The following is a 15,447-nucleotide window of genomic DNA, read 5'->3' as shown; positions in this document are numbered from 1 at the left end:
ATATCTCTGCTGGACGGTTGAGAGCATTTTTTTTATTATTTTTTAAGTGACACCTCACAAGAGCTCCCCTGACTTTACAGTGTAAAGGCAGGGGAGCTATGTCGCTGCCCGATCGGTCAGCGTTGTGAGGTGGGTAAGACAGAAGCTGTAGGGAGGGATTTACTAATTCGTATCTTGATGAGGCCCAGATTATATGAAGGAGGAAAAACAGATGCCGGTAATTCGTTCTACATAAGAGCCGTCTTACACAAAAACGAGTCGAAGAAGCGGCCCGTTTTCATGAAGCCAACATCAACTGTGAACGGGCGTTCCGCTCGTGTACATCGAGTTTCACGTGCACCGTTGCACCGGGGAGCAAAGCTGGTAGTTCCTTAGAGCAGGCTCCATTAAAATACCTCTAGAACAGACTCAGCATACCCATACATTGAATCTGTGCATTAGAGATGGCAATCGGTCTGTTAACAATGGATTGTCAATTAGACGGACTGCCCTCATTTGACCAGAATCAATAGAATGTTTACATTAGATATAAACGTTTTTCTATTAGAAATTTTGTCGATTCTTATCCTGATCTTGCGTAATATAGATTGTTAATTAAAGTTACACAGTTTATAGGCTAATGTGAACAACCGCAAGATCCGCGAAGAGTGCAAGGCTGATGTAAGCGTAATGAGTAAGATTAAGAAGGAACGCTTAGATGGTTTGGGCAAATAGAGCTAATGAGCGAAGAAAGGAGTGTAAGGAAGATATATGATGCAAATATGAATGTCGGGCCATGTCAAGAGTCAGAATAATAGAAGAGTATGTATGAATTTGAATGAAGCAAGGAGTGTGTGCCAAGACCGAGTTGTTTGGCGATCCGTCCTTTCTGCCTACCCCTGCGAGGAAATGGCGTGATGGTTAGTTAGTTAGTTAGTGAACAAAAATTTCATACTTTTTTATTCAATTGATTTGGAGGATATTGGGCGATCATCTATTTTTATTTCACTTACTTAAATTCCATGTTACCTGCGTTTTCTATGTTTCATGTTACCTATATTTTGTTAACGTATGCATTGTTAAATCTTATATTTTATGTAATCTGTATATTCTTATATATTATTTTAATTCTTTATTTTTATTGTATTTAAAAAAAATAATTGCATTGTATGTAAAAGCCCTATGGGCGTTTAAATGAAATAAATCAAGTATTGTGGGGCTCCAGCCTAGGGGTGGCTCTCAAATTCAATTATTGGATGTGCTTGCGATTTGTATAGGGTTAGCAGCTGTTTACTATTGAGGAATCTGCTAGCCCTATACAAGACTAGCGTAACAATGACATATACCCGCTCTCAGAAGCCCGTAGTTTTTGATTACACCATTAAAGAGAAAAAATTATGCCGAGTCAATAGCTATAAAGATCTCGGTATCGTCTTTGATCCCAAACTAACATTCTCGGACCACATATCACGACTTACTACAGCATGCTACAAACTCCTGGGATTTATCACCAGAACATGTAAACAATTTCACGACCCAGATGCAATGATAGCCATGTATGATGGCGTCATACGAAGTAAGCTGGAGTATGCTAGTGGTGTGTGGACTCCGCACCAAACTAAGTATATTAATATGCTGGAACAAATCCAGAAAAAATTCCTCAGGTATGTCTATATGCGGATGCGTGGAACTTATCCAAGGTTCATGCACCATGTGGACTTACTTGAGGCAACAAATAGATTTAGCTTGGAAACTAGACGTCATGCAAATCTTGCAATACTTAGTTTTAACATAATCCAAAACTATATTGATAGCCCGTTCCTCTTGGAATCCTATGGTTTATACGTGCCCGAAAACTTCAGCCGTAGTCGTCGACACGACTTATTCAAAATACCATACGGCAAAACAGATATTCTAGCGCAACATAGCATGACAAGAGGAATGGTGCTATTGAATGAAATCTCAGAAGCACTAGATATATATAATTCTTCTTTAAATAGCCTAAAGTTTTTTTTGTATAATAATTATCTTCATGGGTGTTAAGATTGTCAAATTGAGAATTGTACAGTAATTGGATAATCTATCTGTTGTGCAATAAATAAATAAAAAAATAAAAAAAGACGCCCAGTTTCTTGGAAGCCAGATTTACTCGGGCTTCTATAAAGCCCCGATACTTAAGCCGGTATGATATACTCGGTCCGAGTCGGAGTCGGAGTTGGAGTCGGAGTCGGAATTGGGACTTTTGCGCAATGTTCACATTCATATTCATTCACCACTGTTTTGATTTTCACCTTATAATGCCCACGCACAGGCTTCGCCTTTGTGGGATTTTTTTGTTACTCCTTGTATTTTGTATAATTGTATATGAAACTGTATGTATCAAAAAAATTGACAATAAATAAAAAATAATAAAAATATATATATATATATTAATATATACATTTATTAGATCTACAAATATGCATTGAATGTTTATAAAAACGCTCATTTAATTTTATCTCAAAGGAATTACACAATCAAAGACAATTCTTTTTCAAACTTTCTTTGAGCAGGTAGCTACCATAACACGAAGGAAGAAAGTTAAAATAAATAAGACGATTTATTATAAAAACGGCCACCATCTTCAACCAGAAACACAATGTACAAAAAAAAATTACCCACAGATGAAATGGAAAACGGTCGAGTTAAAACAGGACTTCGCGACGCTCAGTCAATAATGCTATTTTTCTTATAGAATGAATGGGCGATCCGCACGAATACCATTTCCATAACTACTATGTTATGGTAAATTTATGAGAAGGACGTGGGAACATAGTATTATAATTCAGTTAGATTATTGAAAAATAAAATGCAGCCCCAGTGATGTCATCACCAGTGATGGTTTCCCGAAATTCAATGCAACACAAGGAATAAAAATAATCTCGACAATTTCATTACATTCGGTCACCCACCCAGGGGGGAGGGTATTTTCCACTTCTTCCCGCACCCATCAAACTGCACACTATCCAATACAAAGCTAAGCAATGAACTTCTTCACAGCCTACTCTTAAAAGTGTACATTTCAAATAGTACGTCGTGAAATTTATAACAGTTGAGTTGTCAAATTTTCGGTGAGGTGGTTGTATTTCAGTAGCCAGTTTTAAAGATTGTTTTCAGGGTTTGTTTGGGTCCCGTATTTCAGGTTTCAGCTCCTTTCAGTCGCCGCCTAACTTCAGCGGGGGTCGGACGCGAGCAAACCCCAACTATCGAAGTTGTGGCAAAACAAACAATTTTAATTAAATAACCAATTAAAAACAACTCACACGCCAACTATTTATCGACTGTTTCCCCGATGGAACTGAGAAAAAATCGTTAATTCGCTAGTGGAATCCCTTCTCCACCATCTCTTATTCGTAATCCTTTTTTAATTCAGTAATTAAAACATTTAAAAAAACATAATAAAGTAAAAATATTTTTAATTATCTTGATTTAATACTATATATTCAGAGCATTGCTAAAGCACTTTAATAGAAAGGGTTTTAAATTCACGTTATTAAAAAAAAAAAACTAATGTTTCTTTAACTTTATCAAAATGTAATCGGAATGTCGGTGGGTACCGTAAAAACACTAAAAAATAAACAACAACAGGTCACAATCTACGTTCTGTTTTCACGTGTTGCATGCGGAGTGTAAACATATTCCGTACTTCGCCATCTACGGGAGTATATTTCTGAGTTTGAATATTATCTAATCATGAAAATTTATTAGATTATTCAATTTCAATAAAATATTAATGGGATTAAACGTTTCATCTTGGAGTACATAAATGATAAACTATAGTGCCTTGCCAAACTCTGAAATCTCAAATCATTCTTTTTTTACGCTCGGTTTGATTGGCAAATGTATAGCAAAATATACGGTGTCTCGTCTAATTTTTATTGTTGCAATCTTAATATTAAAAAGTCGCGTAGACAAAAAATATTCAGATCGTGCAATTTACAAGATGACAGAGCTTACAATTTAAGTGTTATTTTAGTGAGGCACTCGACTAATTTTAATCGCATTTTTTATAAAATGTTAAAAAATCTTTTAGAAAAAGTGTAGAATGAGGTTTAAGTAAATTTAAGGTCCGCAATATTAAATATGAACACTTTGTTTAATTTTATTACTGAAGGACTATCACGAATCAAGAATAGAAGCCTACATAAGGATTAAACACTTGTTACAATATGGTTGGACTTGTTGATAATTGATAATCATTTATCTTTGGCGTGGTTTGACTTGTTGATTTTCGATAATCATAAGTTTGTCATGGTTGGACTTGTTGATAATAATTTATGTTTGGCATGTTTGGACTTGTTGATAATTGATAATAATTTATGTTTGGTATGGTTGAACTTGTTAATAATTGATAATCATTTATGTTTTGCGTGGTTGGTAAATAATTCCATTATTAAAATTTTTTTTCTTACTTTTCGTACGTTTTTATATAATTCTTTATAAAACTTAACTAACACTTTATACCTATATTAGACTTTATACTTTACACTTTATACCGTACATTATACATCGTTATTTTTATGCTGTATACTATATACCTTATACTTTTTAATTTTATATTTATGTTAATGCCACATGTTGTGCCGTCAGTATTTAAATTTAAATAAATAAATAGAGATCATTTTTCGTTCCATGGCCAATTTTTCTAAGGTTATTGCCCACACATAAAGTTAAACAACCATTATTTGTAGGAAAACGAGATAACAACAGATTGTAAAATATTATTACCTTTCAGAAAAATCAATATTCTCCAACTCTCTCTGGGTTGTACAAACATGGAACTTTTCACAAAGTAAATATTGTTGTGGCGACAGATTTACTGAAACTATTAATTACTAATGCGAGAGTAAACTAAAAAACTTTAAATCTTATTGATATCAAAATAGATTACAATAAAACGAGTTATAACCTTATTTATAATGAAAGTTTGACGACCTCCGTGGTAAAAGGGGAAAAGCTCTCAACCAGTAAGCTGAAAGTCGCGGATTTAAATCCAGACGTGCGCAAATATATTTCATTTGATTAATTTATGTTATTTCACAATTTAATCATTTAAAATAATATATAGCACGTTTGCGGCACGTTCCAGAGTGGAAGATACTCTCAGTATCACCCTGGTGTATGACCATCATTCTGAATTGAAACGTTGCTTGAAACTGTTTTTGGCCGTTTTTGGTGACCAGATCTGAATAGCCAGGTATTTTCCCACCTTCCTCTTCCCTATCTCCTTCTCTTCCTCTCAACTTCCTTCAGTTTCACAACATACCCCAATTGGCGATGCCATATTATCACTGTCTCCAGACGGTTGGGAGAAGTTGTGAATCTTGCGCGTGATCACATAAAAAAAATTAAATCTGTGTTTCTAGTTTTCAAAACCTGTCGATCTTGTCAGTCAAGTCAATTTTTTAAGCTCTGGCGCGTTGAATATAAATGGGGATTTATTGTTCATTAAGTAATGTGTTAAATAACAAAAAATAAAAGAGTGAAGCTAGTAAATAACAATGTTCGTAAAAACTTCATTAGTATACAAAATAAACCTCATACTTTTGTATATAGGTTACCCGACGAATTTACTATGTACGTGAATTTACTATATACTTGAAGTACTTCATTTACAAGTACTGGAATTACAAACTTTATTTACAAGTACTGGAATTACACACTTCATTTACAAGAACTGGAATTACACACTTCATTTACAAGTACTCTAATTACACACGTCAAAAAACCTAATCCAACTTAACTTAATCTAATCTTTGTGTTTTAACACCTCAGGCTAAATTATCGCTTTTCGGAAGAGCTGATTTGGTCTCACAGAGTCTCCCTTACTGTCATGGTGACAATTATGATCTGAACACGCTTTATATTCAAATCTAGAAATTAATCACAGAAGAATTAAAACGTACACCTATACGAAACCAAAGATTGCGACAGCATTTTTTTATTAATTTTTAATAATTTTTTTTTTTTTTATGAAATGACATAAAAGTGAGGTAACAATAAAGTTTGTGTTATATTTGTCTAATAAAATACGTGTGTTTTTAGTTAATTTTTGTTTTCAATTATTACATTAAAATTTTAATATTTAAAAAAAATGTTATGTTTATTTCTAATAATAAAACTTGAAAGCATATTTCATCACCTTTCAAACAAAGTTTCTAGTTTTCGGATATAGTGGGAATTATTATCCTTCTGAAAAAATATGCCGGAGGCCTGAGGGGTTAATACGAAATTTATTTTGCACACACTTAAACGATCTTAAATTTAAACCTATTAAAAACAGATTTTTTACATTAGTCCGTGTGTAATTCCGTCGGAGTGTAATTCTGACAGCAATGTTATTACTGTGTAATAAATATAGTGTGAAATTCACTAACTAACTAACCATCACGCCGTTTCGGTAGGCAGAGAGGACGGACCGCTAAACAACTTGGCCTTGGCACACACTTCTTGCCTCATTCACATTCATACCTTCTCATAGATACTCTGATTAATTAATTATAATTCTGACTCTTGACATGACCCGACTCGAGTATCTGATTCACTTGATCGTGCTATGTCTTCCTCGGGCGTCCACGACTTATGCTACCATTCGCATTCGCATCATATGCCTGTGTAATTTCGTCCCGATACGTTATACGAAATAAATTCTAATTACTTTTAGTACTAATCTCTACCCTATTGTCACACAACAAAGGATTTGTTTTAATCTCCATGCCTTATATACTTTTTAATCAATAACTCAACCACGAAGCGACAGCTATCAAAATGTTATGAAGCGAAATTACTTCGACCGTATAAATTCCACGAAAAACTTTCATTCCAAAGAAGCTCACTGCGTTATCTGCTCACTTGGAAATAGTAAAAAAGCTTCTCAACTCTATAGGGAATGCTTTAAATTATGTACGAAAGGAACCCCCACGGTTTCCAACATAACAAGGCTTTCAAAAGGATGTATAATTCGCATTTGGATCAATTCTAACAAAACTGTCTGTATTTTTGCATGACAAAGAACGTTGACAAATCATATTCTCTATTTCACGATGTAGTTGTCATGTACAGTATTTTGATTAAATTTTGAAAACATTTAAAATAAATTTAAACTGAAATAGAGTCACGTATTTGCGCCCGTTCCAGAGATAAGCTACTCTCAGAATCGAAACATGTTTATATTTTATTAATTAGATAGTGAGTAGTAATAGTGAGGTACTTTCAAAATATACTGTTATTACTGTTATCCTTTCCCACTTTATTCAGTTGAATTAGGGATGTTACAGTCCGATCGACTCTGTTACTTAACTAAAAACTTTTAATCGTTTTTTTTTTACAAATCTAACTATTCAACATGATGAAAAAGCGCGTTTTAAAAAAAAAGGTAATTTAACTATTTTTTATTTTTTAATAATATTATTTTAATACACTAGGAATTTGAACCCGCTAAGTAGCTTCTCAGTATAAAATCGCACTTAAAATAGTTAGTGTAAAAAAAGGTCGAATTCAAGTTTTAGTGATATCAGTTGTGATCGATAATGGGTAAGAAGAAAGACAAACCGCGAGTGATCCCAGAGCAGGATGGAAGGATCATCGGCGCCATCTGCCTCTGTCAGCTGACCCTGGTTCTCAGCGGAGTGGCTCTCATGTACCTGTCCGTAGCCGTGTATGCCCCCAGTCATAGAGCCTTCCACTCGGGGTATGACCCGACTCCAGTCATGTGCGAGGTAAGTACTAATGTCATTGTTTGGTTTTGAATGGTTTCTACCGGAATATCATTTATCCAATTCCTACCTCGCCGTAAACATTACCTCACTGGTTAACTATTTGAATTATGGAACATAACAATTGCAAGAAAAATTGTGCGAATTCGAGTGCGATTGTTTTGAAGAGAGAAGAAAGATTGGGGCTACCTTGGAAGGAAGTTGTTGGTGTTTTTCATTCACACAATCTCGTTTTTAAATAAAAAGAAATAATTCAAATATGTTGAAGGTACGTAATAAATAATATCGTTTTGTTGTAGCGATAATTACCTCGACTTATCGCGATGGAACTCACTATGTTGTGGTTGTGTTGTATGCTCCTTCGCAGAGATGTAGTTATAAGTGATTTCCTTCTATATCTTGTTCTCTCCTACACAAACTATCAACCAATTCTGGTAAACACCTTTTAATCTTGTTTAGTTCAAATTATTTATTGTCCATTGTCAAATGCATCTGAAGCTGTAATTCGTAAGCAGCTTTCGGATACAACAGACATCTTCACCCAGCATTCAAACTGTTTATTGCTGTTTGTATGCCAGTCATTTGCAAGTTACGTATTGGAGAGACTAATCACGACTTCTGTCACCTGACTTAGGTACTGAGTGAAGTGACTTTCATACGCCTCTTCGTCGCTGTTTATATCCGAGTCATAAAACTTTCCACTCAGGATATGACCTAATTCCAGTCGTGGCGTGCACGGAGAAAAATGATTTGCGAATTTATCAGAAATTCCCACATTTGTATTCGTACATACGGTTAAAAGCGGGATTGCAATTGTTACGAATGAATTTACATGAAGTGGAGTAGTAATAAAGATTCGGACGCGGGCTGTCGAGATTTTTTGTTGATCTTTTATTAAATTACGGATATATGATCATGCTTGCACACACTTTCGGCACAGTCCATATGATAATACTAATCTTTTTACGTTACAATTACGAATATCTTAAGAGTCTTCATGATACGTTACCAGTAGTTGCTAACATTTTATTAGTTCTAATAGAAAGATATTGACAGTTCTCCTACATCCGTACTAATAAATTTTGCCTTCAAATTATCAGTAATTACCAACCATTCATTCGTTCTTATTCGAATTAGGTTTTCGAGGTATTTTGGTAGGTTCTTCTACTACTACTATACTTTATGCATACTGTCACGTTAAATGTCCTTTACTTAGTGGTAGAATATTAGGACTTCTTACTAATACTTTTAAGGATTACGCTGACATGATATCATTCCAGTCCTAAATGGATATAATCCTAATGTCAGCGCAATCATTGAAAATATAAGTAAGAAGTGCTATAGTATCATCATATCAGTAAGTAATGGACATTAACATGACAGGAAAGATAAAAAAAACAAAAAAAAACTCACATTCTTACATAATATCTTCCACTGCTTCAGTGGGATTAGGTACGGCATGTCCATTTTGGAGTATGTTGTGAGGATGAAGGGGTTGGTGAGAGTGAAGGAGATAAGGAAGAGGAAGTTCTGTTAGTGAATAATTTATAAAGAAGTGTAAGAAGTACAGTGTATTTATTTATATATTTGTAAATGACATAATGAAACACAGTAAAAGCTTCATGATATTCTACCATTCCCCATTTTGCTAACAAACCCAGGGTATGTCGTCGATCCATGTATATATGTATTGTAGGTAATAGTGAAGGCTTTGCAGATAAAATTAACTGATGGTAAAAATGAAAGCTTTATAATGAAAATAAACTGATGGAAAAAGTGAAAGATTTATAGTGAAAATAAACTGATGGTAAAGGTGAAGGCTTTGTAATGAAAATAAACTGATGGAAAATGTGAAAGATTTATAGTGAAAATAAACTGATGGTAAAGGTGAAGGCTTTGTAATGAAAGTAAACTGATGGCATTCGTACATTATTTACCTATTGAAGGAAACTCGAAAATATTTTCAAAAAAGTTATACTTTTTGTGGAATTAGAATAATTATTATAATATATATTACTATCCAAAAGCACCCTAGATGTGGAACACGAAAAATGGCGCTACATAAATTTTATGCATTTTTCAACAGTTATACAACAACCACAAAATCATTTGAAAACTCAACAAGTAAGTATATTATCTTTTAAAAACAGAAAATTCAAATGTAAATATAGTGCAAGACACGCATTATGGATAAACGTAGAAATCAATACCTCCGCTGTAGCTAAGTTTAGGTAGGTACATCTTGTCTGTGGCGCCACATATCATTAAAATCATCCGCCGTCTTTACTGCCATATCGCCCCTTTCCTGCAGTAGCTGGTATCCGGTGTTCGTTGTCGTTTTACAGTCTGGTAGACTGAAAGCTCGGTTGCATACTTTAACGACGCGCCCCTTACCGTAAAGCTCGCATTCCAGCCGACTTCAATCCGAGGAAGAGCTTTGACAAAGAGATTTCAGTATAAAGCCGAAGCTTCAGATGACGTTCATTATTATTGCCCTAGAATACTCTCGTCCAGGCCCATCCCAGTGGCACATCACGCCCCTACTTCATAAATGGAGAGTTAAGCCCCGCATACCCAATTTCTACCTATTTATAACAGGTTTCACGTCAACTCTTTAAGTTTAAAAAAAAAATTGTAGATAATATCTATACATTTGTTATGTCGAAACGTTAATTACATGAAATTCCTTGATAGAAAATAATCGCAAAGTTAACTCCAAATATAAATAAAAACACGTTTTTTCTATTTTTTAATATGTTATAGACATGAAAAAATCACAGTGTATCTTTAAATGCAACTAAAGCATTTGACGATAATTTTTTTGCTCTATTTCAAACGAGTAGTGTTTTATTAAATATTTTCACTATTTTCGCTTAATTATTATAGTTTTTTTAATATTATCGCGCTCCCTATAATATTCGTATTTATATATCTTCCTTGCAAACCTTCTTTGAACGCTTACTTCGGGGTTTTACCGAAACCCTAAAAACAAACACAAGAGCTAAACGTGCACGTCTATTCAATGTCGTTTTTTACGTATTTTTTATATTTATAAAAAAACATGTTAGTCCAATAGATGGCGCTGTTTTAAAAATTTACCAGTCACAGGTAACATCTATTTAATATAGATATATAAAAACATACGCATATTCGAATGCAATGTTGTGGTCAAAATTTCCAAGCAATCGGTGAAGAACTTTTGAAGATTAAGATTTTGAACAAACGAACATTTACATTTTTTATTTTTATCATTATAGATTACGTGATTCTCGTTACAATTAACACAATTATAAATAAAATCTGAAATAAATATTTTCAATAGTATTGGGTCGCGTGATTTTTAAATTCACATTTTTTAAACTTTTAAAATTTTGTTAATTAAGCAATTCAGTTATGTTAAGAAAATAATGTGTATTTCTTAATATTCATATGTAAAAGCCCCGAAAAAGACGTTAATCAATAAATAAAAAAAATAAAAACTTTTTTTTAAATCATAAAATATAAATACTCTTAAAAATAGACTGGTAATACCTATGTATAAATCCGGAGATAAAATGGAAATAACTAACTATAGACCAATCACTTTGTTAAACTCTCTATCAAAGATTTACGAAAGACTATTTAAAAACCAAATAATAAAATACCTGGAAGAAAACAAATTAATCTCGGACAAACAATATGGATCTAGAGAAAAAATAAGCACAAAAGAAGCTTTAGCAAGTACAATAGATTATATACATAGCAACTTAGATCAAGGGTTTAAATGCATAGCGATATATCTAGATTTGGCTAAAGCCTTTGATTCAATATGCCACAAAACACTTTTTAAAAAATTAGAAAATATAGGTATCAAAGACAAAGAACTACAACTATTAAAAAGTTACATGAGCGACAGAACACAACAAGTCAAAATTAATAACTATACTAGCAAACCACTGCCGATTACACACGGAGTTCCACAAGGAAGCATACTAGGGCCCGTTCTTTTCACAATTTACATAAATGAACTTTGCAGCATGGAAATAGATGGAGAAATAATTAGTTACCCAGACGACACAGTTTTACTATTTAAATCTAAGGATTGGAATAAGGTTTATAACATAGCGAATCTAGGAATCACGCAAGTGAAAAAATGGTTGAACTCAAACACACTCACACTAAACATATCGAAAACAAATTTCACAACGTACAGCATAACCAACACAGGACAGCCAAAAAACAATACAAACACCATAAAAATACACGAATGCATAAACACCAACATCTGCGATTGTCCCCCTCTAGAAAAAACAGAACAAATATAGTATCTAGGAATCGTAATTGACCATAATCTTAGGTGGACACATCACATCAAACAAATCACAAATAGACTCCTCAGAACAATACACATTTTCCTAAATATAAGAAACATATATAAAATAAAACAATTGAAAACAATATATTATGCACTATGCCAATCAATAATAGAATATGGAATAATTGCTTGGGGAGGAGCAACAAACGCAGCTACCGCTCAAATAGAAATCGCACAGAAAACGATATTAAAGGTAATACTCAAAAAACATAAACTAACCGACACAGACCAAATATTTAAAAGCTGTGACATACTTGATATACGCCAATTATATGTTAAAACTCTACTAAACTACATTTTCGACCAAAAAAACAAACCGCAACAAACACAAAATATCACTAATAGACCGGTCAGAAAAGCGTATAAAAAAATGATAAAAACTCCGACGGTAAACACTACCTTTGGACAAAGACACCATAAATACCACGCTATTAAAGCATTCAACAGTCTTCCACTCGAAACAAAAATTGAGGAAAATAAAAATAATTTCAAACACAAAATAAAAAAATGGATTAAAGAACAAAAAAGACAATATTTTCAAAATTCTATAACATAAAAGAATAAAACATATACACGCAACACAAAAAAATATATAAAACACGCAACACGCACAAACACATAAATCATTATAAATGCCGATTTCCATTCTCTTTTAATATTTTTATTTTAGTGTGAAAATTAAATTTTAATTTCTAATCTTTATTTTTACTTTAAATTTATCTTTATTTTAATGTTGTTTTTTGTTTAAATATATAAATTCGTATATTTTAAAATGGGGGCCTCAGCACGGGTAAATAACCCAGTGAGGCCAACATTACTGAATTAAGATATGAAATACTGTTAAATAATGTATCAATAAAAAAATAAATAAAAAAAATTCAAAACTACGACAGACCATATAATTAATTGAAAATTTTCAAAATACTGCACATGTCTTAATTATAACTAATAATATGCATTGACATGGCTGCAATGTTCATAGCTGCAATGTCCATACGTAAGAAAAGCCAAATAAACCTGTTGAATGGAGTGTTGCTAAGTTTAGTGTAGTCAGCATCGTTCTTATTACTATAATTTCGGAAAAAAATTGCTTTAGAAATTGGCAACATTGTACGGCACTTGGAGGTAATAGGGTATTTTCACTGTTGTCTTTGCTCGAAAAAAAAGAAAAAAATTACGACAATAAATTATTTATATTTTATTTGTGGGTTGACGAATACATTTTCTAGAACTATTTAAAATGTGCCATTTTCGATTTGCCAACACGACATGTTCGTTTTTATTCGTATATTCGTGTCTTACCAACCAGTGGCGGTTTCCATGTCATAATGACGTTGTAACCAGTTGGAACCATTTCAGAATGTGCGGTTTTAAAAAATCAATAAAATGAAGGAAAATATTAAAATTACACATTTTTAATACAATGATCAGAATTAGAAACATAAACTTTAAGGATGGGTTGATTCCCAGAATTTGACAATCATCAAAAGTGTAGTTGATTTTCAATATCTGTGAAGGTTCTAATCAAGTTATTATATCATTATTGGTCAGTTGTTTCACAAAACTGAAATGATAACAGAGCTTTAATGGAACTTTCACCGAACTTGAAAATTAACTATGAAATTTGATAAATTGTTCAAAATCTTTCACACATTTTTAACAGTATTCACAGTTTGTGAAAATACCTTATTAAAAAAAAAACAATGCTCATGTTGATAGTTGAATTAAAATATATTGTGATATTTAAAGCTTTGTTTTTACAAACGACAAACAAGAAATAAAATTAATAACTGTGTTTCAGGGGTATCAAAAACTGAGAGCAAAATTTAAAACTAACAGATAATAATTAATTCTAACAATTTCAATAAATTATGAAAACAAACTAAGTAAGTAATCGTGTAGTAATGCATTCCCTCTAAATATGCACATTTTAAAAACAAATTAAATGAAAGAACGTTAGTTAACCTACATCCAAAGGATCCCATTTGCCCTCTTTGTATTTCCATGTCACACAATACCCCATAGGTCACTATCTAGGTCACATCAGACATGTCGTATTTCTTTATGTTCAATGGGGTGCAGTCAAAGGAATGGCTTATACACATTTGATGAAATTCCCGTCACATACAGTGACCTATAAAAATTTTACTAATTTAATATTATAAAAATCAAAAATGCGAAATGGGGTGGTGGGTCGGTGATTGAATTTAAGTGTCATTTTTCAAAATTGGAACTGGTTAGAAGAATTCAGAGAAGCGATCAAATTCCTGCATAAAATATAATATTTTAACAGAATATTATTTTAATCGTTATTTTCAAAAAATGAACTTATGCGTCAAGAATAACACTGAAATTCAAGAAAAATATATTATTTTTAACAGAAAATTATTTTTATTCTATATTTCAAATTTGAATATTCTTTGTTTTATTTTATTATGGTTAATCTTGCCAAGTAAGTCATTATTCGTTATTTTCGAAGGGTCTGCGCGTTTTAACTAAAACATAATCAATCCCACAATTATTATCTCTTTTCATGGTTTTGCGATAGTAATATAATAATTATTTATTTCAGCAGGTACGCAGGGGTACTGCAATGCAAAACATTCAATGAAGGGGAGAAATAAAATAAACAAACAAAAAATAAAAATACATAAAATAAAAACGGAAAAGAATTGAAAATTTTTCAAGTGTATTTAGAGTATTAAGAGTATTAAAGAGTATTAAGAGTAAATTTTAAACTTATAACTTACTCTGCAAATTGATGTTTGAAATTTGATCTATCACGCACATGCTTACATTTTAAATGAGTCGCTGAGAAAACTAGATACAATTCAATTTTACCTATGAAGGAAAGAAAACACTAGAAATTTCTAGTTTCAATTCGTGGTAGAAAGAAACTTTTGCCAATTTTTACTTTATTTATGATTCTCTATTTTTCAATCGTTCTTCCCTTTGGCATAATCAATCTGCGTTTAATGGCTGCAAACTCCTGATAGTGCCTTTGGGGTTGAAACGGTTGGCAGGCGTAAAAATAAACACCAAACTTCACAGACTAGTACCTACCTATCCAATCGATAGAAATTGTTCGATACTTATTTCAGGTGTTGGTTGGTGTATTATGTAATGTGAAATATTCTTGCAATACGTGACATTATTCAAATTCAATGAACTTTTAATTTTCAAAAATTCAAATACTTATCACATCCGACAAGCAATAATATTGGTATCAAAATGATTAAAACTCACTAATTTCAGATTCCGGTGCGTGGGTAATGTGAAATATTCCTGCGTAATGCATAACATTATTTAAGTTTAATGAACTTTTAACCTAAAAAATCCACTACTTGTCAAATCTGAAAA

At 32.5% G+C, this 15,447-nt stretch overlaps 1 protein-coding gene across 1 annotated transcript in view; it reads left to right on the top strand.

Annotated features, from left to right (window-relative positions):
- The first annotated feature begins 3,200 nt into the window (after window positions 1–3,200).
- The window catches only part of Teh4 (tipE homolog 4 phospholipid transfer protein), an 81,072-nt gene continuing 68,825 nt past the window's right edge, over window positions 3,201–15,447 (top strand). The window contains exons 1-2 of the mRNA XM_089640577.1: window positions 3,201–3,371; window positions 7,443–7,736. Of these exons, the coding sequence (XP_089496703.1) occupies window positions 7,548–7,736 (189 nt within the window). The 5' untranslated portion in view covers window positions 3,201–3,371; window positions 7,443–7,547. The remainder of the gene's footprint in view (window positions 3,372–7,442; window positions 7,737–15,447) is intronic.

The sequence above is a fragment of the Hesperophylax consimilis genome, chromosome 15 (assembly GCF_061612785.1).
Source record: "Hesperophylax consimilis isolate HC1 chromosome 15, BYU_Hcon_1.0, whole genome shotgun sequence".
Lineage (NCBI taxonomy): Eukaryota > Metazoa > Arthropoda > Insecta > Trichoptera > Limnephilidae > Hesperophylax > Hesperophylax consimilis.
Note: the sequence above shows the minus strand (reverse complement) of the source record. Positions and strands in the feature narration are given on the sequence as shown.